General features: G+C 43.6%; 2 protein-coding genes and 1 long non-coding RNA gene across 4 annotated transcripts in view; all 3 read left to right on the forward strand.

The window, feature by feature from the left end:
* The first annotated feature begins 1,307 nt into the window (after positions 1-1,307).
* On the forward strand, positions 1,308-5,280 carry LOC117727473. The gene is made up of 4 exons (XR_004609043.1): positions 1,308-1,438; positions 3,560-3,706; positions 3,841-3,968; positions 4,999-5,280. It is a non-coding gene; the product is annotated as an uncharacterized LOC117727473 (long non-coding RNA).
* Positions 5,281-7,071: 1,791 nt separating this feature from the next.
* Positions 7,072-10,637, forward strand: LOC117751013 (cytochrome P450 1A1). The gene is made up of 7 exons (XM_034562513.1): positions 7,072-7,208; positions 7,595-8,474; positions 8,583-8,709; positions 8,865-8,954; positions 9,051-9,174; positions 9,343-9,429; positions 9,541-10,637. The coding sequence occupies exons 2-7, from the start codon at positions 7,635-7,637 to the stop codon at positions 9,836-9,838; spliced, it is 1,566 nt and encodes a 521-aa protein (XP_034418404.1). The 5' UTR covers positions 7,072-7,208; positions 7,595-7,634; the 3' UTR covers positions 9,839-10,637.
* A 161-nt stretch (positions 10,638-10,798) lies between these two features.
* LOC117727835 (enhancer of mRNA-decapping protein 3-like) overlaps positions 10,799-15,136 on the forward strand; it is a 19,089-nt gene continuing 14,751 nt past the window's right edge. Inside the window, exons 1-3 of one of the 2 annotated variants that reach the window (XM_034528347.1) lie at positions 10,799-11,323; positions 11,805-11,984; positions 12,521-12,717. In XM_034528347.1, coding sequence (XP_034384238.1) covers positions 11,821-11,984; positions 12,521-12,717 — 361 coding nt within the window. In that variant the 5' untranslated portion in view covers positions 10,799-11,323; positions 11,805-11,820. The remainder of the gene's footprint in view (positions 11,324-11,804; positions 11,985-12,520; positions 12,718-15,136) is intronic. The other variant, XM_034528354.1, reaches the window with a different exon arrangement.

Raw genomic sequence — 15,136 nt, forward strand, 5'->3', positions numbered from 1 at the left:
CCCGAAGAACAGCTGAACATTGTATATTTGTTTTCACTTCACATTACAGAGATACATCTTATTCAATGTTAATATAAAACATATTGATTATTGGAGATTTAAACACTTTCCTGGAACATTTTGTCTTTGACATTTTTGTTTACTATACCATGGCGCCAGCACAACGCCATGGCCAGACAGTTAATTGGGATCATGACCTCAATTCACTCATTTACTCTCTTGCAGCGGGAGGTGGATGGTGTGTGATGCTGCATGCAGGACACACACACCGTCAGAGGCCATGCTTCTTCTTCTTTAGTAAAAAATAAAATAAAATCCCAAATGCATGTTTAAGAAGACTTGTAACTTATAATTTGGTTTTGCGGTTTCTTTAAACATTGTATGCAGGCATTTTTATGAGCTTTTTAAATATCATTTAAAAATGTTTTTCCTTACTTTAATGATAAATGTCAAACTCAAACCATCCCCAGAATACATTCAAATAAGCTTTCTACATTCTGTATGTGACCAGCCAGTGCTGGTAAATGCCTATTTTTGATCATTTTATTGGAGCTACGTATAAATAGGCATGTCCATCGCTTTGCTGTGGATTATGCGCACTATTTGTGTTCGGTAATAAAACAAACAAACATGCACAAATCTGTTGTATGACGTATTCTTCACTTTATTTTTAATTGTAAGTTATGCTGATGTGCTCCATGTTCTGGTTATTGTAAGTATAGCACCTGTCTTTGAGAACTATTATTTAAAAACAAAACAATTCGTCTTAATAATGTATCGCTTCCAATTAAGGAAATAGATCCCATTGTAAAACCAAGCTGGGATGTTCAGCCTCTAATTACGCCGTGATCCATTCTGCTGCGTGCCACTGAAGAATAAACCAAATATTCTCACACGCACAGTTCGCTGCTTTTCTTGCTGCGTGGGTCATGACTCTCCTCAGACACGCCATTTAACGGAGCTTCCCATTATGACCTCGACTTCCTTTTGCCGTGCCTATCACGCTCGGTGATGACACCTTCGTGCTCCGCGCGAGAGGGAGAGTTGACAGAAAGATGGATGACCGAGATATTTCCGCACGCAACTATTGTTATTGCCGCGGAGCGCAAATACCGGCTTGCATAAGGACGGAGGGCTGTGGGGAGGGGAAACCATTTAGCTCAGTTACTAATCTGGTATTCACGCCTGGTCAGGAAGGTGATCCAGTGACACCCCCCCCCCCTCCCCCCCCAATGCGCACACACACAAACACACACACACGCACACGCACACACGCACGAGCTCTTTCTCTCCCCCTATGCAAACACACACACACACACATGAAAAGTATTTCCCTCTTGGAAACGCTCCATCGTGTTGGTGCTGAGTTCAGGGTTGCCCGTGAAAAGGCACATCAGCAGTGGGCTAATCAGCAGTTTTGTTGGTGCTTAAGTGAATGGTGAGCCACCCTGACCCCTGTTATCTAACGATTGCCTCTGTTTTGGGTTTCTACTAGAACATGTTTACATGCCTTTTCATTATGAATCAAGTCCAAGTGCGATATGAATACCGGGACAGTATCAAGACCCTCGAAGAGCCACAGTTTTTAACATGTTCTAAATGTGTCTCAGTTCATTTCTGTGTGTGTGAATGACCTCAGCTGACAGGTAAAAATGGAGAATGATATTCCAGATATTCCAACGTTGTTGTTTTTTTACGTTAAAGGATGTTCTAGGATCCCAAAATACATGTGAACCTGGAAATGAGCATCACACGTCTCCTTTAAAGTACCACTTCAACATTAGCTTGATACAATAAAGCTTCATGTTGGGTTCACTTTTTCATCGACTTGAAAAGACAAATTCACAACATCAAGTTGTTTCAAGCACCAGCGGCTCGACATCTTGATATCGAGGCAGCAGGAAATGTCGCTTGTCATGCTCAGTTGTGCTTTCCTTGTACTGAAAAAAACCATAGGAGTATTCATCAGTCGTCAGGTGCACACTGAGCGGTGGAAATGAGCCGACTTGTCTGTGACGGCCTGCTGACTGAACTTGACAACAGTCCATTCCAATGGACAGCATAACTATCACTCTAGAGTATTTACATGCGATAGTTTGTACTACATTTTGAACAGCTATAGTTACGTTCAGATGAATATGCAATACACGCCTCTGCAAGGTTATGCAATGTTTTTGTATTAAAGTACATGATGATATAAAGAGGTAGTTACAATTAGCAACACAAAAGCCATAAACATTAAACGCGCACTTACAAAATGGTAGTGATGAGTCAATATTATAATGACATGACACTGTTAGGGACCAGTCTGTACTTCAGCTTCTTAAAGTACAGTGCAACAACTAAAAGTATACTATTTTGTTGCCAATACTTCTTTATTTTTTACTTGAAATTCACAGGTTTTATGAAAAATCACACAGCAACGTTTTTACAGGAGTACAACTGAAAAGGGACAGACTTTAATAAAAGAAACCCTATCAATACTGTGAATAACCCCAAAAGGTACATGTACAACCAACATGTATCCTGTATACAGTATGTGTATCAGACCGCCATGCACCAGCCAGTCTATAGTGTTTCTTCACTGTCAAATCGAGCACTTTGACCCCAGAACGTGTGGAAGATGTCGAGTGCATTTTTGTGAAAGTCGAGGAAGACGTGGATAAAAAACAGCTTTGAGCATCTGACGCGATCGCGCCCATGCAGTATTTTGTAGCTAACGTTATTCATTTCTTATCCGCAATGCGGTGAACGGTATCCGCTGGAAGTGTGCATTAGTTCATATATCGACATTCATGTGGCGCGTCATGACCTGCAGTCCAAAATAATCCTATTACGGTTTGCCCGACCGGGCACCCGCACACACGCAGGAGCCCTTTGGTCAAGCCATTGTTCTCTTTGATAGCGGATCAGCGGTGTCGTTTCATGTGTGGGAGTAAAGGTTTAGCAAAGTATTAAGTATTCATTAAAGTGGCACTCCACCATCTTTACGCATGAAGTTCAGTTTACTGCTCATCGCATATGCCCTCTGTGGTTTTGGCGGGAGCTTTGCAAACATTTTTGAAGGAAGTAGCCCGTTGTGTTTCCTGAGCTGGTTTGCGAACGTTAGCCACGGTTGGCGCCTCAGTACGTGCACGAGTCACCTCTTTGTTCACAGTTTGAGGGTGCACAAGTTTGTTCGGCCTCTGTTTTAGGAATGAGTTAAACACAGATGAGCACCCCCTTTTAATTACGTCATCCAAGTTGCAGGTTACAAACAGTAATGCCTGGCAAAGCCTCAGTGTTCTATCCATATTTGATATTTGGACAAATAATTAAAAAAAAAAAAGAAAAGTAAACTACGAAAAACAATTATTACACCTATACCCACAAACATGCCTGAGTAACTTTGTGAACGAGGGTGGCTGTTATTATTATTTTAAAGGAGGGGTATTCCATTTTTTTGTGCACGTGTATCTCATTCCTAAGCCAAATAAACAGTATATGCATTAAAGAAGGATCATTGGTAAAAATGCTAGAAAATGCAATATTTGGCATGATCATTACTTGTATCTCTAAGTGTCTTGAAGGGTTACGTGACGGAGTAATATATCACAACACAAGGAAAGAAGAAAGAAAGAAAAAAAACAGCGGCGGTATGCAAAGACACTCGCACGATGAAACGGAGGCGCAGCTGCTCTGGAGGTGTGTGCGTGACAGCCTCTGCGTGAGTAGAAACTAACAACCTTCACATGTCATTACACCTGCTTTTATGTCCAAGAATTTAGGAGGTGTATGGCTGAGGGCAAAACTTTTTGTTTGGTTTTTTTTTCTTTTCTTCCCTCCCCTCCGCACGGACAGAGGAAACTAACACCGCACACCTCCAGCTCCTCTGCATTCCAGCTCGTCCCGAGCATCCTGACGTGACCCGCCGCTGCTGCACGGCTCCTCACGTCCCGTAGAGTAGTAGCCCGTAATCTCTTCAAGAAGTAAGGAGATAACCCCCCCCCCCCCCACACACACACACACACACAAACACACACACACACACACGCACACACACACACGCACACACTTCGGCTGCAGAGTTAGAAAGCCCGAGTGCCTGAACATGTGCAAGTGTTTGGTGGTTTTAGCACCGTTGTGTGACATTTACATTCTCCAGCTGTGAATGCGGCTCACCTGCTGGGATCTGACACACTCTCCTGCAGAGAATGCAGCCGGCCCTCACCTGCAGGCGGTCCACCGTGGAGGTGCAGGTTCATCTTTAATTAAATTCACTTTCACCCCGCCCCGCCCCCCCAATCACACTCCGGCGTCGCTCTCGGCCACACGGGTATTGAGGTTCCACCGCACTGCGTTGGTGTTTAGGCCGTGTGGCTTATTGCTGCAGCTGTCATGTGCTTTAGAGAGAGTCAAATATGTATTGTAAAGGCCTATAGTGTATATAGCTGTGCGATTTATTGGATAACAAGCTGGGGTTTCTCTCTAATTGCGGTGTTCTCAACATTTTCATATTAAGCTCCCTTATTTATGTATTTGTTTGTTTGTCTATTTTTTTTATTTTGTATGTATCATTATTAAATGTGTTTATTTACAATGGCAATGTATTTCGGTAAAAGCTGGGAGAATTAAATCACTGCTCAATTCAGCGATGCCATGGCTCCTCGTGGGACCCGCTGCGTGTGAGAAAGGTTGACTTCTAGACCACTTTGTTTAATAAGTTCCACTTTTCATAACTTGTCTTGCCGCTTGGTGGGTCCTCGCCATGTGCGGCTGCTCAGTGCGGCCCCACGCACCGCGTTGCATGACGGCGGCGAGTGAAGCCTGAGTGGCAGATTGCATGACTCCAAAGCCCCAAGATCCTCGCATTTACAGAAGCTATAGCGCGCAAATATGTGCACCTTCGTGCCCAAGAGGGGGCGGGGGGCGGGGGAGAGAAACGGAGAAAGAGAGAGAGGGAGTCTCGCGTCCTGCGCTCTTTGTTCTGCGAGTTTAAGACCCTTGTGTCTTTTCCAGAGGCTGCCGCCTTCGCGTGACTTGACCAAGCAGATTTAGGATTGTCCAGAAGACCGGGACCCTCCCCTCTGGACGGCAGCTCCGCTTCTCACGCAACCTGCAGCACCAGAGGCGTAGCCGCGCGGCGCACGGCGGAGAGTCCCCGGAGAGTCAACACACACACACACACACACACACACACGCGCGCGCGTGCGCACACACAGACGCACGCACACACACACATGGTCTGGGAGGATCGGGACAGCGCAACTTTTACCTGCCGGACTTTCCCCTCAATCCAAATTCTTCCCCGGATTTCATAACTCTACTTTTTTTTATTTTGGGGGGGGGGGGGGGGGGGGGGGGGGTCCCAGTGTTCTGCGTGGTGGACGATGTATTAAAAGTGTGTGAGCTTCTAAACACAAACTTCGAGTTCAAAGGTCGGTCTTGTCTATAATAATAATAAGGTGCCAACATAACATGCTGTTGTTACCTTAACATCAATACATTAGGGAAACAATCCTCCTAAGGTGAAGACATGTTGGGCACGCTTAAAATAATAATAATAATAATAATAATAATAATAATAATACATTGTATAGCGCTTTAAGGGCGCTCATCCTGATAACTGTCTTGACTGCCCAATGAGAACACACACTTAGGCTGTGAAGCAGGTATTTTTAAAATGTTTTATGTTATGTCTGATGACAGGGGACAACAGGATGTTTATTCCAATAACATTTGGAACAATTAGAACGTAATTTAAGACGTGCAAACAATAATTAAATTCCCCCAAATTATAACTGTCTTTTTACATCATCCTGGATTATGTGACATATGAAATCAAATAAAGAAACAACAACATAAATATCTGAGACTTTGTGTATAGTCACTGATTGTGGTCGCGATTTCCTTTTAAATATATTAGTGAGTGATTTAGTCCTTGTGTTATCAGTGATAAAGTTTACTATGTTGACAATCCTTTAAATGAACGAGTTGGTATCTGTGAGCACGGAGACAAAGCAGATCAATAATCATACTCTGATAGCAGTGGAAGCAGAAACACGAAGGACCATCTTTAAATCTGTCCTTTCGCCATCACAGGTGTTCCTTTCACACCTGTTGCGCAATGAGCGCGGGCAGAGTGACCACGCGACACTCTGCTGTGTCAGCGGGACTGCTGCACACCCCATGTAGCCGCAAATATTACAAGTTAGAAATGAAGTCATCATATATTTTTCAATACCACGAAAGGACCAGAGCTTCTTGGAAGACTAATATGGCAGGTTGCAAAGGAGACAGAGGAATGGTATTGAACTCATACCCTTGCACTCCAGTTGCCCCCCCCCCCCCCCCCCCCCCCCCCCCCATCCTCCTCCTCCTCCTCAAAGGGGAGGTGAGGGTTTGATCAGTGCGCTCTCACGCAACTGGTCAATCTTTAACTCCAGCGCAGAACTAACAGGTACAAGCACGACATGGCAGTTGGCTGTTGTATAAGGACTTAGAGCCGCCTGGGTGGGAGCTGCATGTGCAAGTTGTCGCAAAACTCCTGTTCGCACGCACCAAAACTGTGTCACTGCAGGGCAAATAGAGACAATAGTTGACAACAAGCTCCCCTCATTCAAGTCAAGCTGGACATCCCAATACAATACACGCGTCACCTTGTCGAAGCGGCAATACCGACGTGCCAGCGCCATAATTCATTGATTATTTGTAAGATGAATAAGGTTTCTGCATCAGCGGGCTTGCACAGATGAGATCAAAGCGCAGGTATTTATAGGCATTCCCATTATAACTATAGTGTAGTCCATATATTGTAATCAAATATAAACAAAGGATTATAATAATATAAAAACGGTAATAACAACATAAAAGCTTTCTTCCAACAACTGCAAAATGTGCAATTTCTTCATTGACATAAAGTTTCGCGCGCGCACACACACATATACAAACACACACGCACACACACACACCTTTTCTCTAAACTTCATTCATGACAAACAGAGAGAGGGAGGGGGGGGGGGGGGTGGATTACGTCATGGAGAGCAGCCAATGAAGCTGTGGAGCGCACTATAAGAGCAAGAGTCCATTCTCTGCTTAGAGACATTAAGAGAGTAAACTCGGGCATTGCCTCTACTAAACAATATATATATATATACATATATTGTATTTTATACTCTTAATATCTCTGTGGGATCACAGCATTGCTGCTCCGTTGCCGCTCCGCCAAGGTAAGACTTTACATGCACATGATGACACATTGGTTTCCAACTGAGCAGATAGTGTCGAAGTCATAAGAGCAAAGTGTTGAGTGCATATTGCTTTTTGCAAGCATTGCTGTTAATACGTGTGCGTGTGGTCTTTGCAGTTGCACCTTTTTAAAGTGTATATTGTATTAATGGAATCACTGCCGTGAGTCATATGGCGGTAGTAAATGTGCCCACTATGTTGCAGAGTAAAGCAAGTTGTTTTTGTGCAGTCAAATTAATAACAAACACATGCCTTGCGCCATGTTACTTTAGTTACTTCACACTTTATAGCGCATGCAGTCAACATGTTGCACAACACTTCTCCTCCTGCCCTCACCACTCTAATGCCCCTCCTATTTAATTTCCAGGTTGTACAGAAGCCAGTTTTTAAAAAAAAAAGACGTCATCATGGTGCTTATGATACTACCGTTCATCGGTGCGGTCTCTGTGTCTGAGAGTCTGGTTGCCATGGCAACGGTGTGTGTGGTCTACCTGATCTTCAAGTTTTTCCACACCGAGATCCCGGAGGGGCTCCGCCGGCTGCCCGGGCCGAAGCCCCTGCCCATCATCGGGAACGTGCTGGAGGTGGGCAGCAGGCCCTACCTGAGCCTCACCGCCATGAGCAAGCGCTACGGCAACATCTTCCAGATCCAGATCGGCATGCGCCCCGTGGTCGTGCTGAGCGGCAGCGACACGCTGCGCCAGGCCCTCGTCAAGCAAGGGGACGACTTCGCCGGCCGGCCCGACCTGTACAGCTTCAGGCTCATCAACGACGGCAAGAGCCTGGCCTTCAGCACGGACCGGGCCGGCGTGTGGCGCGCGCGCAGAAAGCTGGCCTACAGCGCGCTGCGCTCCTTCGCCACCCTGGAGGGCACGACCCCGGAGTACTCGTGCATGCTGGAGGAGCACGTCTGCAAGGAGGGCGACTACCTGATCAAGCAGCTCAACACCGTCATGGCGGCCGACGGCAGCTTCGACCCCTTCCGCCACATCGTGGTCTCCGTCGCCAACGTGATCTGCGGCATGTGCTTCGGTCGCCGCTACAACCACGACGACCAGGAGCTGCTGAGCCTGGTGAACCTCAGCGACGAGTTCAGCCAGATGGTGGGGAGCGGCAACCCCGCGGACTTCATCCCGGCTCTCCGGTTCCTGCCCAACACCATGCTAAAGAAGTTCAAGAAAATCAACGCGCTCTTCAGCACGTTCGTGCAGAAGATCGTCAGCGAGCACTATGCCACCTATGACAAGGTATGCGTCTCTTCCACGTTTTTAATGTCAAATTAGTATCATTTGTTTAATGACCCCGCCCCCTTTTTTTCAATCGCGGCATATGAACGTGCAATCATCTTCTTTCAGGGCCACATTCGTGACATCACCGACTCCCTCATTGATCACTGCGAGGACCGGAAGCTGGATGAGAACTCCAACGTCCAGATGTCAGATGAGAAGATTGTGGGAATTGTCAATGACCTGTTTGGAGCTGGTAGGTCGCATTTCTCCACATGTTAAATGATCTGATCAAGAAGTGACCGTGAATAATTAAGAGATAAATAAATAGATACATAAATAAATACGTGAGTATGATTGTATGAGTGAATACATGTAAGTGTCCTTAAAACGGTTGTGTTTCTCTTCCAGGTTTTGACACCATCTCCACTACCCTGTCTTGGGCAGTGATGTACTTGGTGGCTTACCCAGAGATACAAGAGAGGCTTTATCAAGAGCTGAGTAAGTACAGACACTGCTATTCCATTCATATCACAAAAGTGGTGTCAAAACCAGTAATGCAGGAATGCTCATTTTGATCCCGCTTCCTTTTTCCAGAGGACAAAGTGGGTCTGGATCGCACTCCCCTTCTCTCCGACAAACCCAACCTGCCTTTTCTGGAGGCCTTCATCCTTGAGCTCCTTCGCCATTCTTCGTTTCTGCCCTTCACCATCCCTCACTGGTGAGGTTCATTCCCATATTTTAAGATGCATGAGAGTTCCACCCGTGCCAGTGGAAAATGGTGCGTCGAGGACGTGCTGAACTCTTGCAGGACCAGCACAGCACGTAAACCTATACGCAAACTTCTAAATACGCAGCGGACAAACACTTTGTCCTTTCTTTTTTTCAGCACAACAAGAGACACGTCTCTGAATGGCTACTTCATTCCCAAAGACACCTGCGTCTTCATAAATCAGTGGCAGGTCAACCAAGATCCGTAAGTTTATTAATTTAAACAGTTGAAGACAATTGACACGGCTCCCTCAGTGCAAACCGGTTTTACTATTGTGCAGCGCATCTTATCTTCTTCATCCTCTGCACTTTTCAGAGAGCTGTGGAAAGACCCGTCCACCTTCAACCCAGACCGTTTCCTGAGCGCCGACGGCGCCACGGTCAACAAGCTGGAGGGGGAGCGGGTGATGGCCTTCGGCATGGGGAAGAGGCGATGCATCGGCGAGGTCATCGCGCGGAACGAGGTGTACCTCTTCCTGGCTATCATCATCCAGAAGCTGCACTTCCTCGCGATGCCCGGAGAGCTGCTTGACATGACCCCAGAATACGGCCTCACGATGAAGCACAAGCGCTGCCACCTGAAAGCGACGATGCGAGCGAGGAGTGAGCAGTGAAGGCATTTACAATATGTGTGACTCAATATATTGTCTCCAAACACTGTATGCAGGTCACCGTCATCATATCGGTCAGTGAAAGAAGCATCTTTCTCTGTATACAAGGCACCGGATACTAAATTCGATCTACTGAGGGGATTGAAGCAGATGTGTGAAATGTGCTTATTGCAGATTGTCAGAGATGTCTGTGTTTGTGTGATCTTTGTAAAGTTTTTTGGGGGTTCTCTGCGAGATATTCCTGCACATGGTTGGTGCTTCTCAGTGAAGTATAAGGAGATACCTGCTTCTCCTGTGTTTTGGGACTAAAACTGCTCCCGTTAAGAAGTTGTAAAACACTCAGAGACTAAGTTGCCTACTTTGGGACACACCGGATGAGCATTCCTGTTGCAGTTGTTTTCCTTTGTGACGTGGAATTCTGAACTGAGCAGATATTACATGATAATGATACAATTTACACTTGTAAGCAAATTATTATTTTTTGGACTCCATTATAATGTGGATTTAAGACACTGACGCTATATTTGTATCCCAAAATGTGATTTTGTATGTATATCAAGTTATTTTGTATTTTATAATGTTTCTTTATGTGCCTAGTGTTTGTTTTGAGGTGAAATAGTTTTGCTGTGCATCTATTTGAAATATCAGGACACCAAAAGAGTTCCAGTGATTTATTTTTGGAACATACTCGTAGGCGATACAATTTTGTATTTTGTATCTCTAATGTATTGATGATTGTATAGCATTTAAGGACATGTGATCCTTTAATCAGCCACACAAATAAACTATGTTGTAATTATAATAGTGTTCATATTGTTTGCTTGATTTGAAGAAGAAGAAAAAAACAGTCATGGTCATCAGATAAGGTTTGATATAGTCACTGGTGTGTAAAACGGTGACACCATGTCATACTATATCAGCGCTCTCGAGTGAAATAAAAAAAAGATCACAACAAACCCACGTGGGCAAAAACGGAAGTGACGTCGCGCATCAAACCGGAAAACGGCACAAACAACAGCTGGAGCTTTCCTTATCACTTTGCTACAGATTTATCGTTAAGGTATATCAGTCCGTTACCGGATGAAAAGATGCGGGTTGAGTATTCAAGAGAAGTAAAACACTCGTGTCAAGTTTACAGCAGTCGACTTGGATAAAAAGCCAACAGGAGCGGAAAGAGGCGAAGCTAATGATAGCCGTCGAGCTAGTTAGCGCAGCTTACCGGTTGTGCAGTATAACTAACATAGTAGGCGTTAGTGTCGATATTGTTCTTATATTTCTCTGAACACTGCCCTCGTATCGGTGTTATTTTAAGTTATTTCACCTGTCCAGGTTGTTCTACCTCAGACACGGGGGAAAACCTCTTAACTAACGCTAACGTCAAGCTAGCATTCGCACAGAGTTCGCTAACGGCGCGTTGTGAACCGTAAATGAACACCCTTTAACACGCCGAGCACCCCGCAAGACTACGCTGCCTATCAGTCATCACAGGTAAAGTACTATTTAACTGTCGTTTAATTGACATTTTGCCTTTTCTTCGCCGGTGGAAGTAACGTTACCTCACAAATGAGCCGACGTTACCCTGCAGGGGTGCAGCGTGGACCCATTAGCGAGCTAATTAAGATCAGGTGCTGCAATGTTAGTGGCCGAGTTTACGAGCAGACGGTTGGTATGACGTCTTCGTTTACAGCCAGACGATCAAGCCTCAAATGAATGCCATATAGCTATAATTTCGGATATACTGTGGCGCAATAAGTCCAACACCCCCAAATTTGTACAGAACACCATGTCTAAAATGCCTAAATCAGCCTGTAAAGTGTCTGTGTGTTTTAAAACTGCCAAATATAAGTCTTCCCAGGTCGCTACAACTTTTAATATCATCATTGACCTCAATTGCAACGACGGCCCTGGCTGAAATAGACATGAAGTTACTGTTACGTTTGCTATAGGTTGATTTCTCTGTTTGTCATAGGATCACAGCCAGCAGAATGGCCACAGACTGGTTGGGTAGTGTTGTGTCTATAAACTGCGGGCTGACGTTGGGAGTTTATCAGGGAGAGGTGTTGTCTGTCGATCACGCCAGCCAGACCATCTCTCTGAGACAGCCCTATCACAACGGGGTCAGATGCCCTCTTCCTGAGGTCACTTTCAGGTAAGAAAGTAGAAGGACTTTTGTCTTGATTCAACAGAACAACAGAACACACACAGATTCAACAAATCCCCCTTCTGCAACGTTGAAGACTTTACAAGTAAATGCATGTTATTATTTTATCCTCCCACACACAAGCCTCAAAATGTTGCATTCAGCCATGAATCAGATTTACAAATATTACTGCCACCAAGGAGATAATATTTTAGTGTCAAATGTCATTAAAAGGTCTCAATGACATTTGGAACAACGGTCTGATTAACAAGTGATCTGTTTTAATGTTTGATATAGTAAAACAACGTATTATCATAATAAGATTAATTAAATTTAATACCAGTTTTTATTTTGACCAAATATTAGTATTGTGCAACCTTGTTTGAGGTATTTCAATGAAACCCTTTTTTCTTTCAATGATGGTGCCCTTTTCCCACCCAATGAGCTCCACGGGCCATGTCTGATTGTCGTAAGCTTTGGCATGCTGACTGAAAATTGAATTGCAGTTGGAGTGAGCTAAATCATTTGATTTTTGTCTTCTATAGTGCCATTGATATCAAGGAGTTGAAGTTCCTAGATATCCAGAATACAGTCAACAAGGCTAGCACCGGTCAGGGAGCTGCAACAGAATCCAGCTTCATACCTTCAGCACGCCATGGTCAGAGTAACAGAGTCGCTCTACCTCATGTGACAAGCAGCAGCTCCTACTCCAGCACTGCACCAATCACCATCCTCCGCAGAGGTAGGCAGATGTGTGAGCCTGGGTTCCATCACCCTTCATGGTTGTCTTTGATAGAAAATACGGACACTCAAGTTTTATTATGCTTAATAATTAGTGGCAGTGCAGAAAGCCACATGCATAAAAACCTCATTCATTTGAATTGTTTGACTTCTCGTGTGTAATTAATGTTTTGGCGTTCTAATGAGTATTGGATACACAATTTTGGCTGACAGCATCAGCGTTAGATAACAGAATCAGGTTTTGTCCCATAGCCTACGACACCCAACGCGGAAGGTGCTAAACAAGCTACAACAAGTATACACTGTCTAAGTAGAGCAAGGTTGTGCAGTGGAATATAAGAACATGAGAAAAGCTATTTTTAGAAAATGTTCCAAAATATTACGACAGTTTGACACCTTTGTCCTAGCTTAGGAAAGCCCCGTTTATTTAAAGATGTTGCTTATTCACCGTGTTGCTGCATTTCCTAGTTCTTAAATCACATATTGTTGTCTTACTTTGGAGTTGTGTGCAAGGAATTTACCACAGCAATGGCCGAACATCAGAACATAGATATTGTTCATTGACGGAAGGAAATGTGACACACATATGGAGCTAAATCCATGCCAATAGTTTTGTTCGTTTGAAAAAAAGATTTGAATCTGAAAATTCAAGTTTTGGTCTTGAACATTGAAAAATTCAAATTCAAGTGTATGAAAAGTTTTGTTGGTTTAAATATAATTTAGATTCAGTTCTGTTTTTCTTTTTTTCGAATAAAATATATTTTTTCATTTTTCAGTAGCAGATTATATGTTTTCAACTTTCAATCTTTTTTTTTACAGTTTTGAATCTTTTTTTTCACTTTCAGATCGTTTTTTTTTCAGGTTCAGACTTTTGGCCGGGATGTGGCGTGGGGGGCGTGGTTTCAACTACAGGGGCGTGGTATCATGAGTGACAGCTTAACAAAGAAGGCTGACAACCTGCCTCAACTACGTTGCCTTCAAGAAATGTGGGTACTGCGAAAATGATGACTCACTCCTTTTTATATACAGCATATTCACATGATTGGCAGTAGACACAATTGACGCCAGTGACACAGTTATGTTTAGCTAGCTGTTCTAGACCATACTTGACTTTAATCGCAGTAAAAGAGCAATACACTTTGCCAGGTTGTGGCGTTCATAGATCTCGCTGTAATATCTGACGTTTCGCACTTCCACACACCACCTTGAACATAGCGTGATTCTGCGATAGCGTCTGCTCCACCCGGTCCGCCTGTCAATTGTGTCTACTGCCAATCATGTGAATATGCTGTATATAAAGGAGTGAGTCATCATTTTCGCAGTACCCACATTTCTTGAAGGCAACGTAGTTGAGGCAGGTCGTCAGCCTTCTTTGTTAAGCTGTCACTCATGATACCGCGCCCCTGTAGTTGAAACCACGCCCCCCACGCCACATCCCGGCCAAAAGTCTAAACCTGGAAAAAAACGATCTGAAAGTGAAAAAAAGATCTGAACCTGAAAAAAAGATTCGAAACTGTAAAAAAAAAGATTGAAAGTTGAAAACATAAAATCTGCTACGGAAAAATATATTTTATTCGGAAAAAAACATAACATAATTATATTTAAACCAACAAAACTTTTCATACACTTATTTTTATTTCGAATACATTGTTGAATTTTTCAATGTTCAAGACCAAAACTTGAATTTTCCGGTTCAAATCTTTTTATTTTTCAAACGAACAAAACTATTGGCATGGATTTAGCTCCATACACACAGCAGTGTCACAATTTACCCAACTCTTGTTAGAAATTCCAGAAAGTTGCAAACGAAGACAGGCTGAAAATGTCAAGTCACTCCACGTCGATGTTTTTGATTGTCCAACAGACGTGCGTGATGTTTTCTAGTCCCCAATGGGAAGGAAGTACATATTCCCAGACAGATCGGATGATTATTGAGACGTCGGATGATTACGCTGAAAAGTCGTAAACAACCTCTCACGCTTCTTACTCCAGTGTCCCGAAAAAAATGAATCTCATAAAACGATTAAAACCAACAGGACAGCGGTTTGATTCTGCATACTTTTTGACGTCCCCAGCAGCTATCAATGTGGCTGTCAGCCCCAAGACCATTAGTTGTTTCTGAAGAAATACATCTTCAAAAATGATTCACAAATATGTGATTTCAGCACTCGGTTATTTTCTAAAATAAGTAGGAACTGTAGATTTTTTTTAAAAACTTTCCTAAAACGAGGGTAAATTATGATTTGTATGATAAAATGATATTGCCCATGTTCATGGTAATAAAGGAACATGTCACACAATGCAACATTGTAGCTCATTGATGTTTTGAAAACACATAAATCGATTTTCACTGTTGCAGAAATAAGAAGCATCGTTATTGAACAGTGGAATTAATATTGCACATACTTGGAAGAGTCCAT

This window comes from Cyclopterus lumpus, chromosome 3 (genome assembly GCF_009769545.1).
Source record: "Cyclopterus lumpus isolate fCycLum1 chromosome 3, fCycLum1.pri, whole genome shotgun sequence".
Taxonomy (NCBI): domain Eukaryota; kingdom Metazoa; phylum Chordata; class Actinopteri; order Perciformes; family Cyclopteridae; genus Cyclopterus; species Cyclopterus lumpus.

Bases quoted from the DNA above. Each gene is read 5' to 3' on its own strand.
- LOC117751013 (XM_034562513.1), top strand. From the start codon at position 7,635: ATGGTGCTTATGATACTACCGTTCATCGGTGCGGTCTCTGTGTCTGAG. The intron at 8,475-8,582 runs GTATGCGTCTCT...ATCTTCTTTCAG, and splicing joins ACTATGCCACCTATGACAAG to GGCCACATTCGTGACATCAC. The intron at 9,430-9,540 runs GTAAGTTTATTA...TGCACTTTTCAG, and splicing joins TGGCAGGTCAACCAAGATCC to AGAGCTGTGGAAAGACCCGT.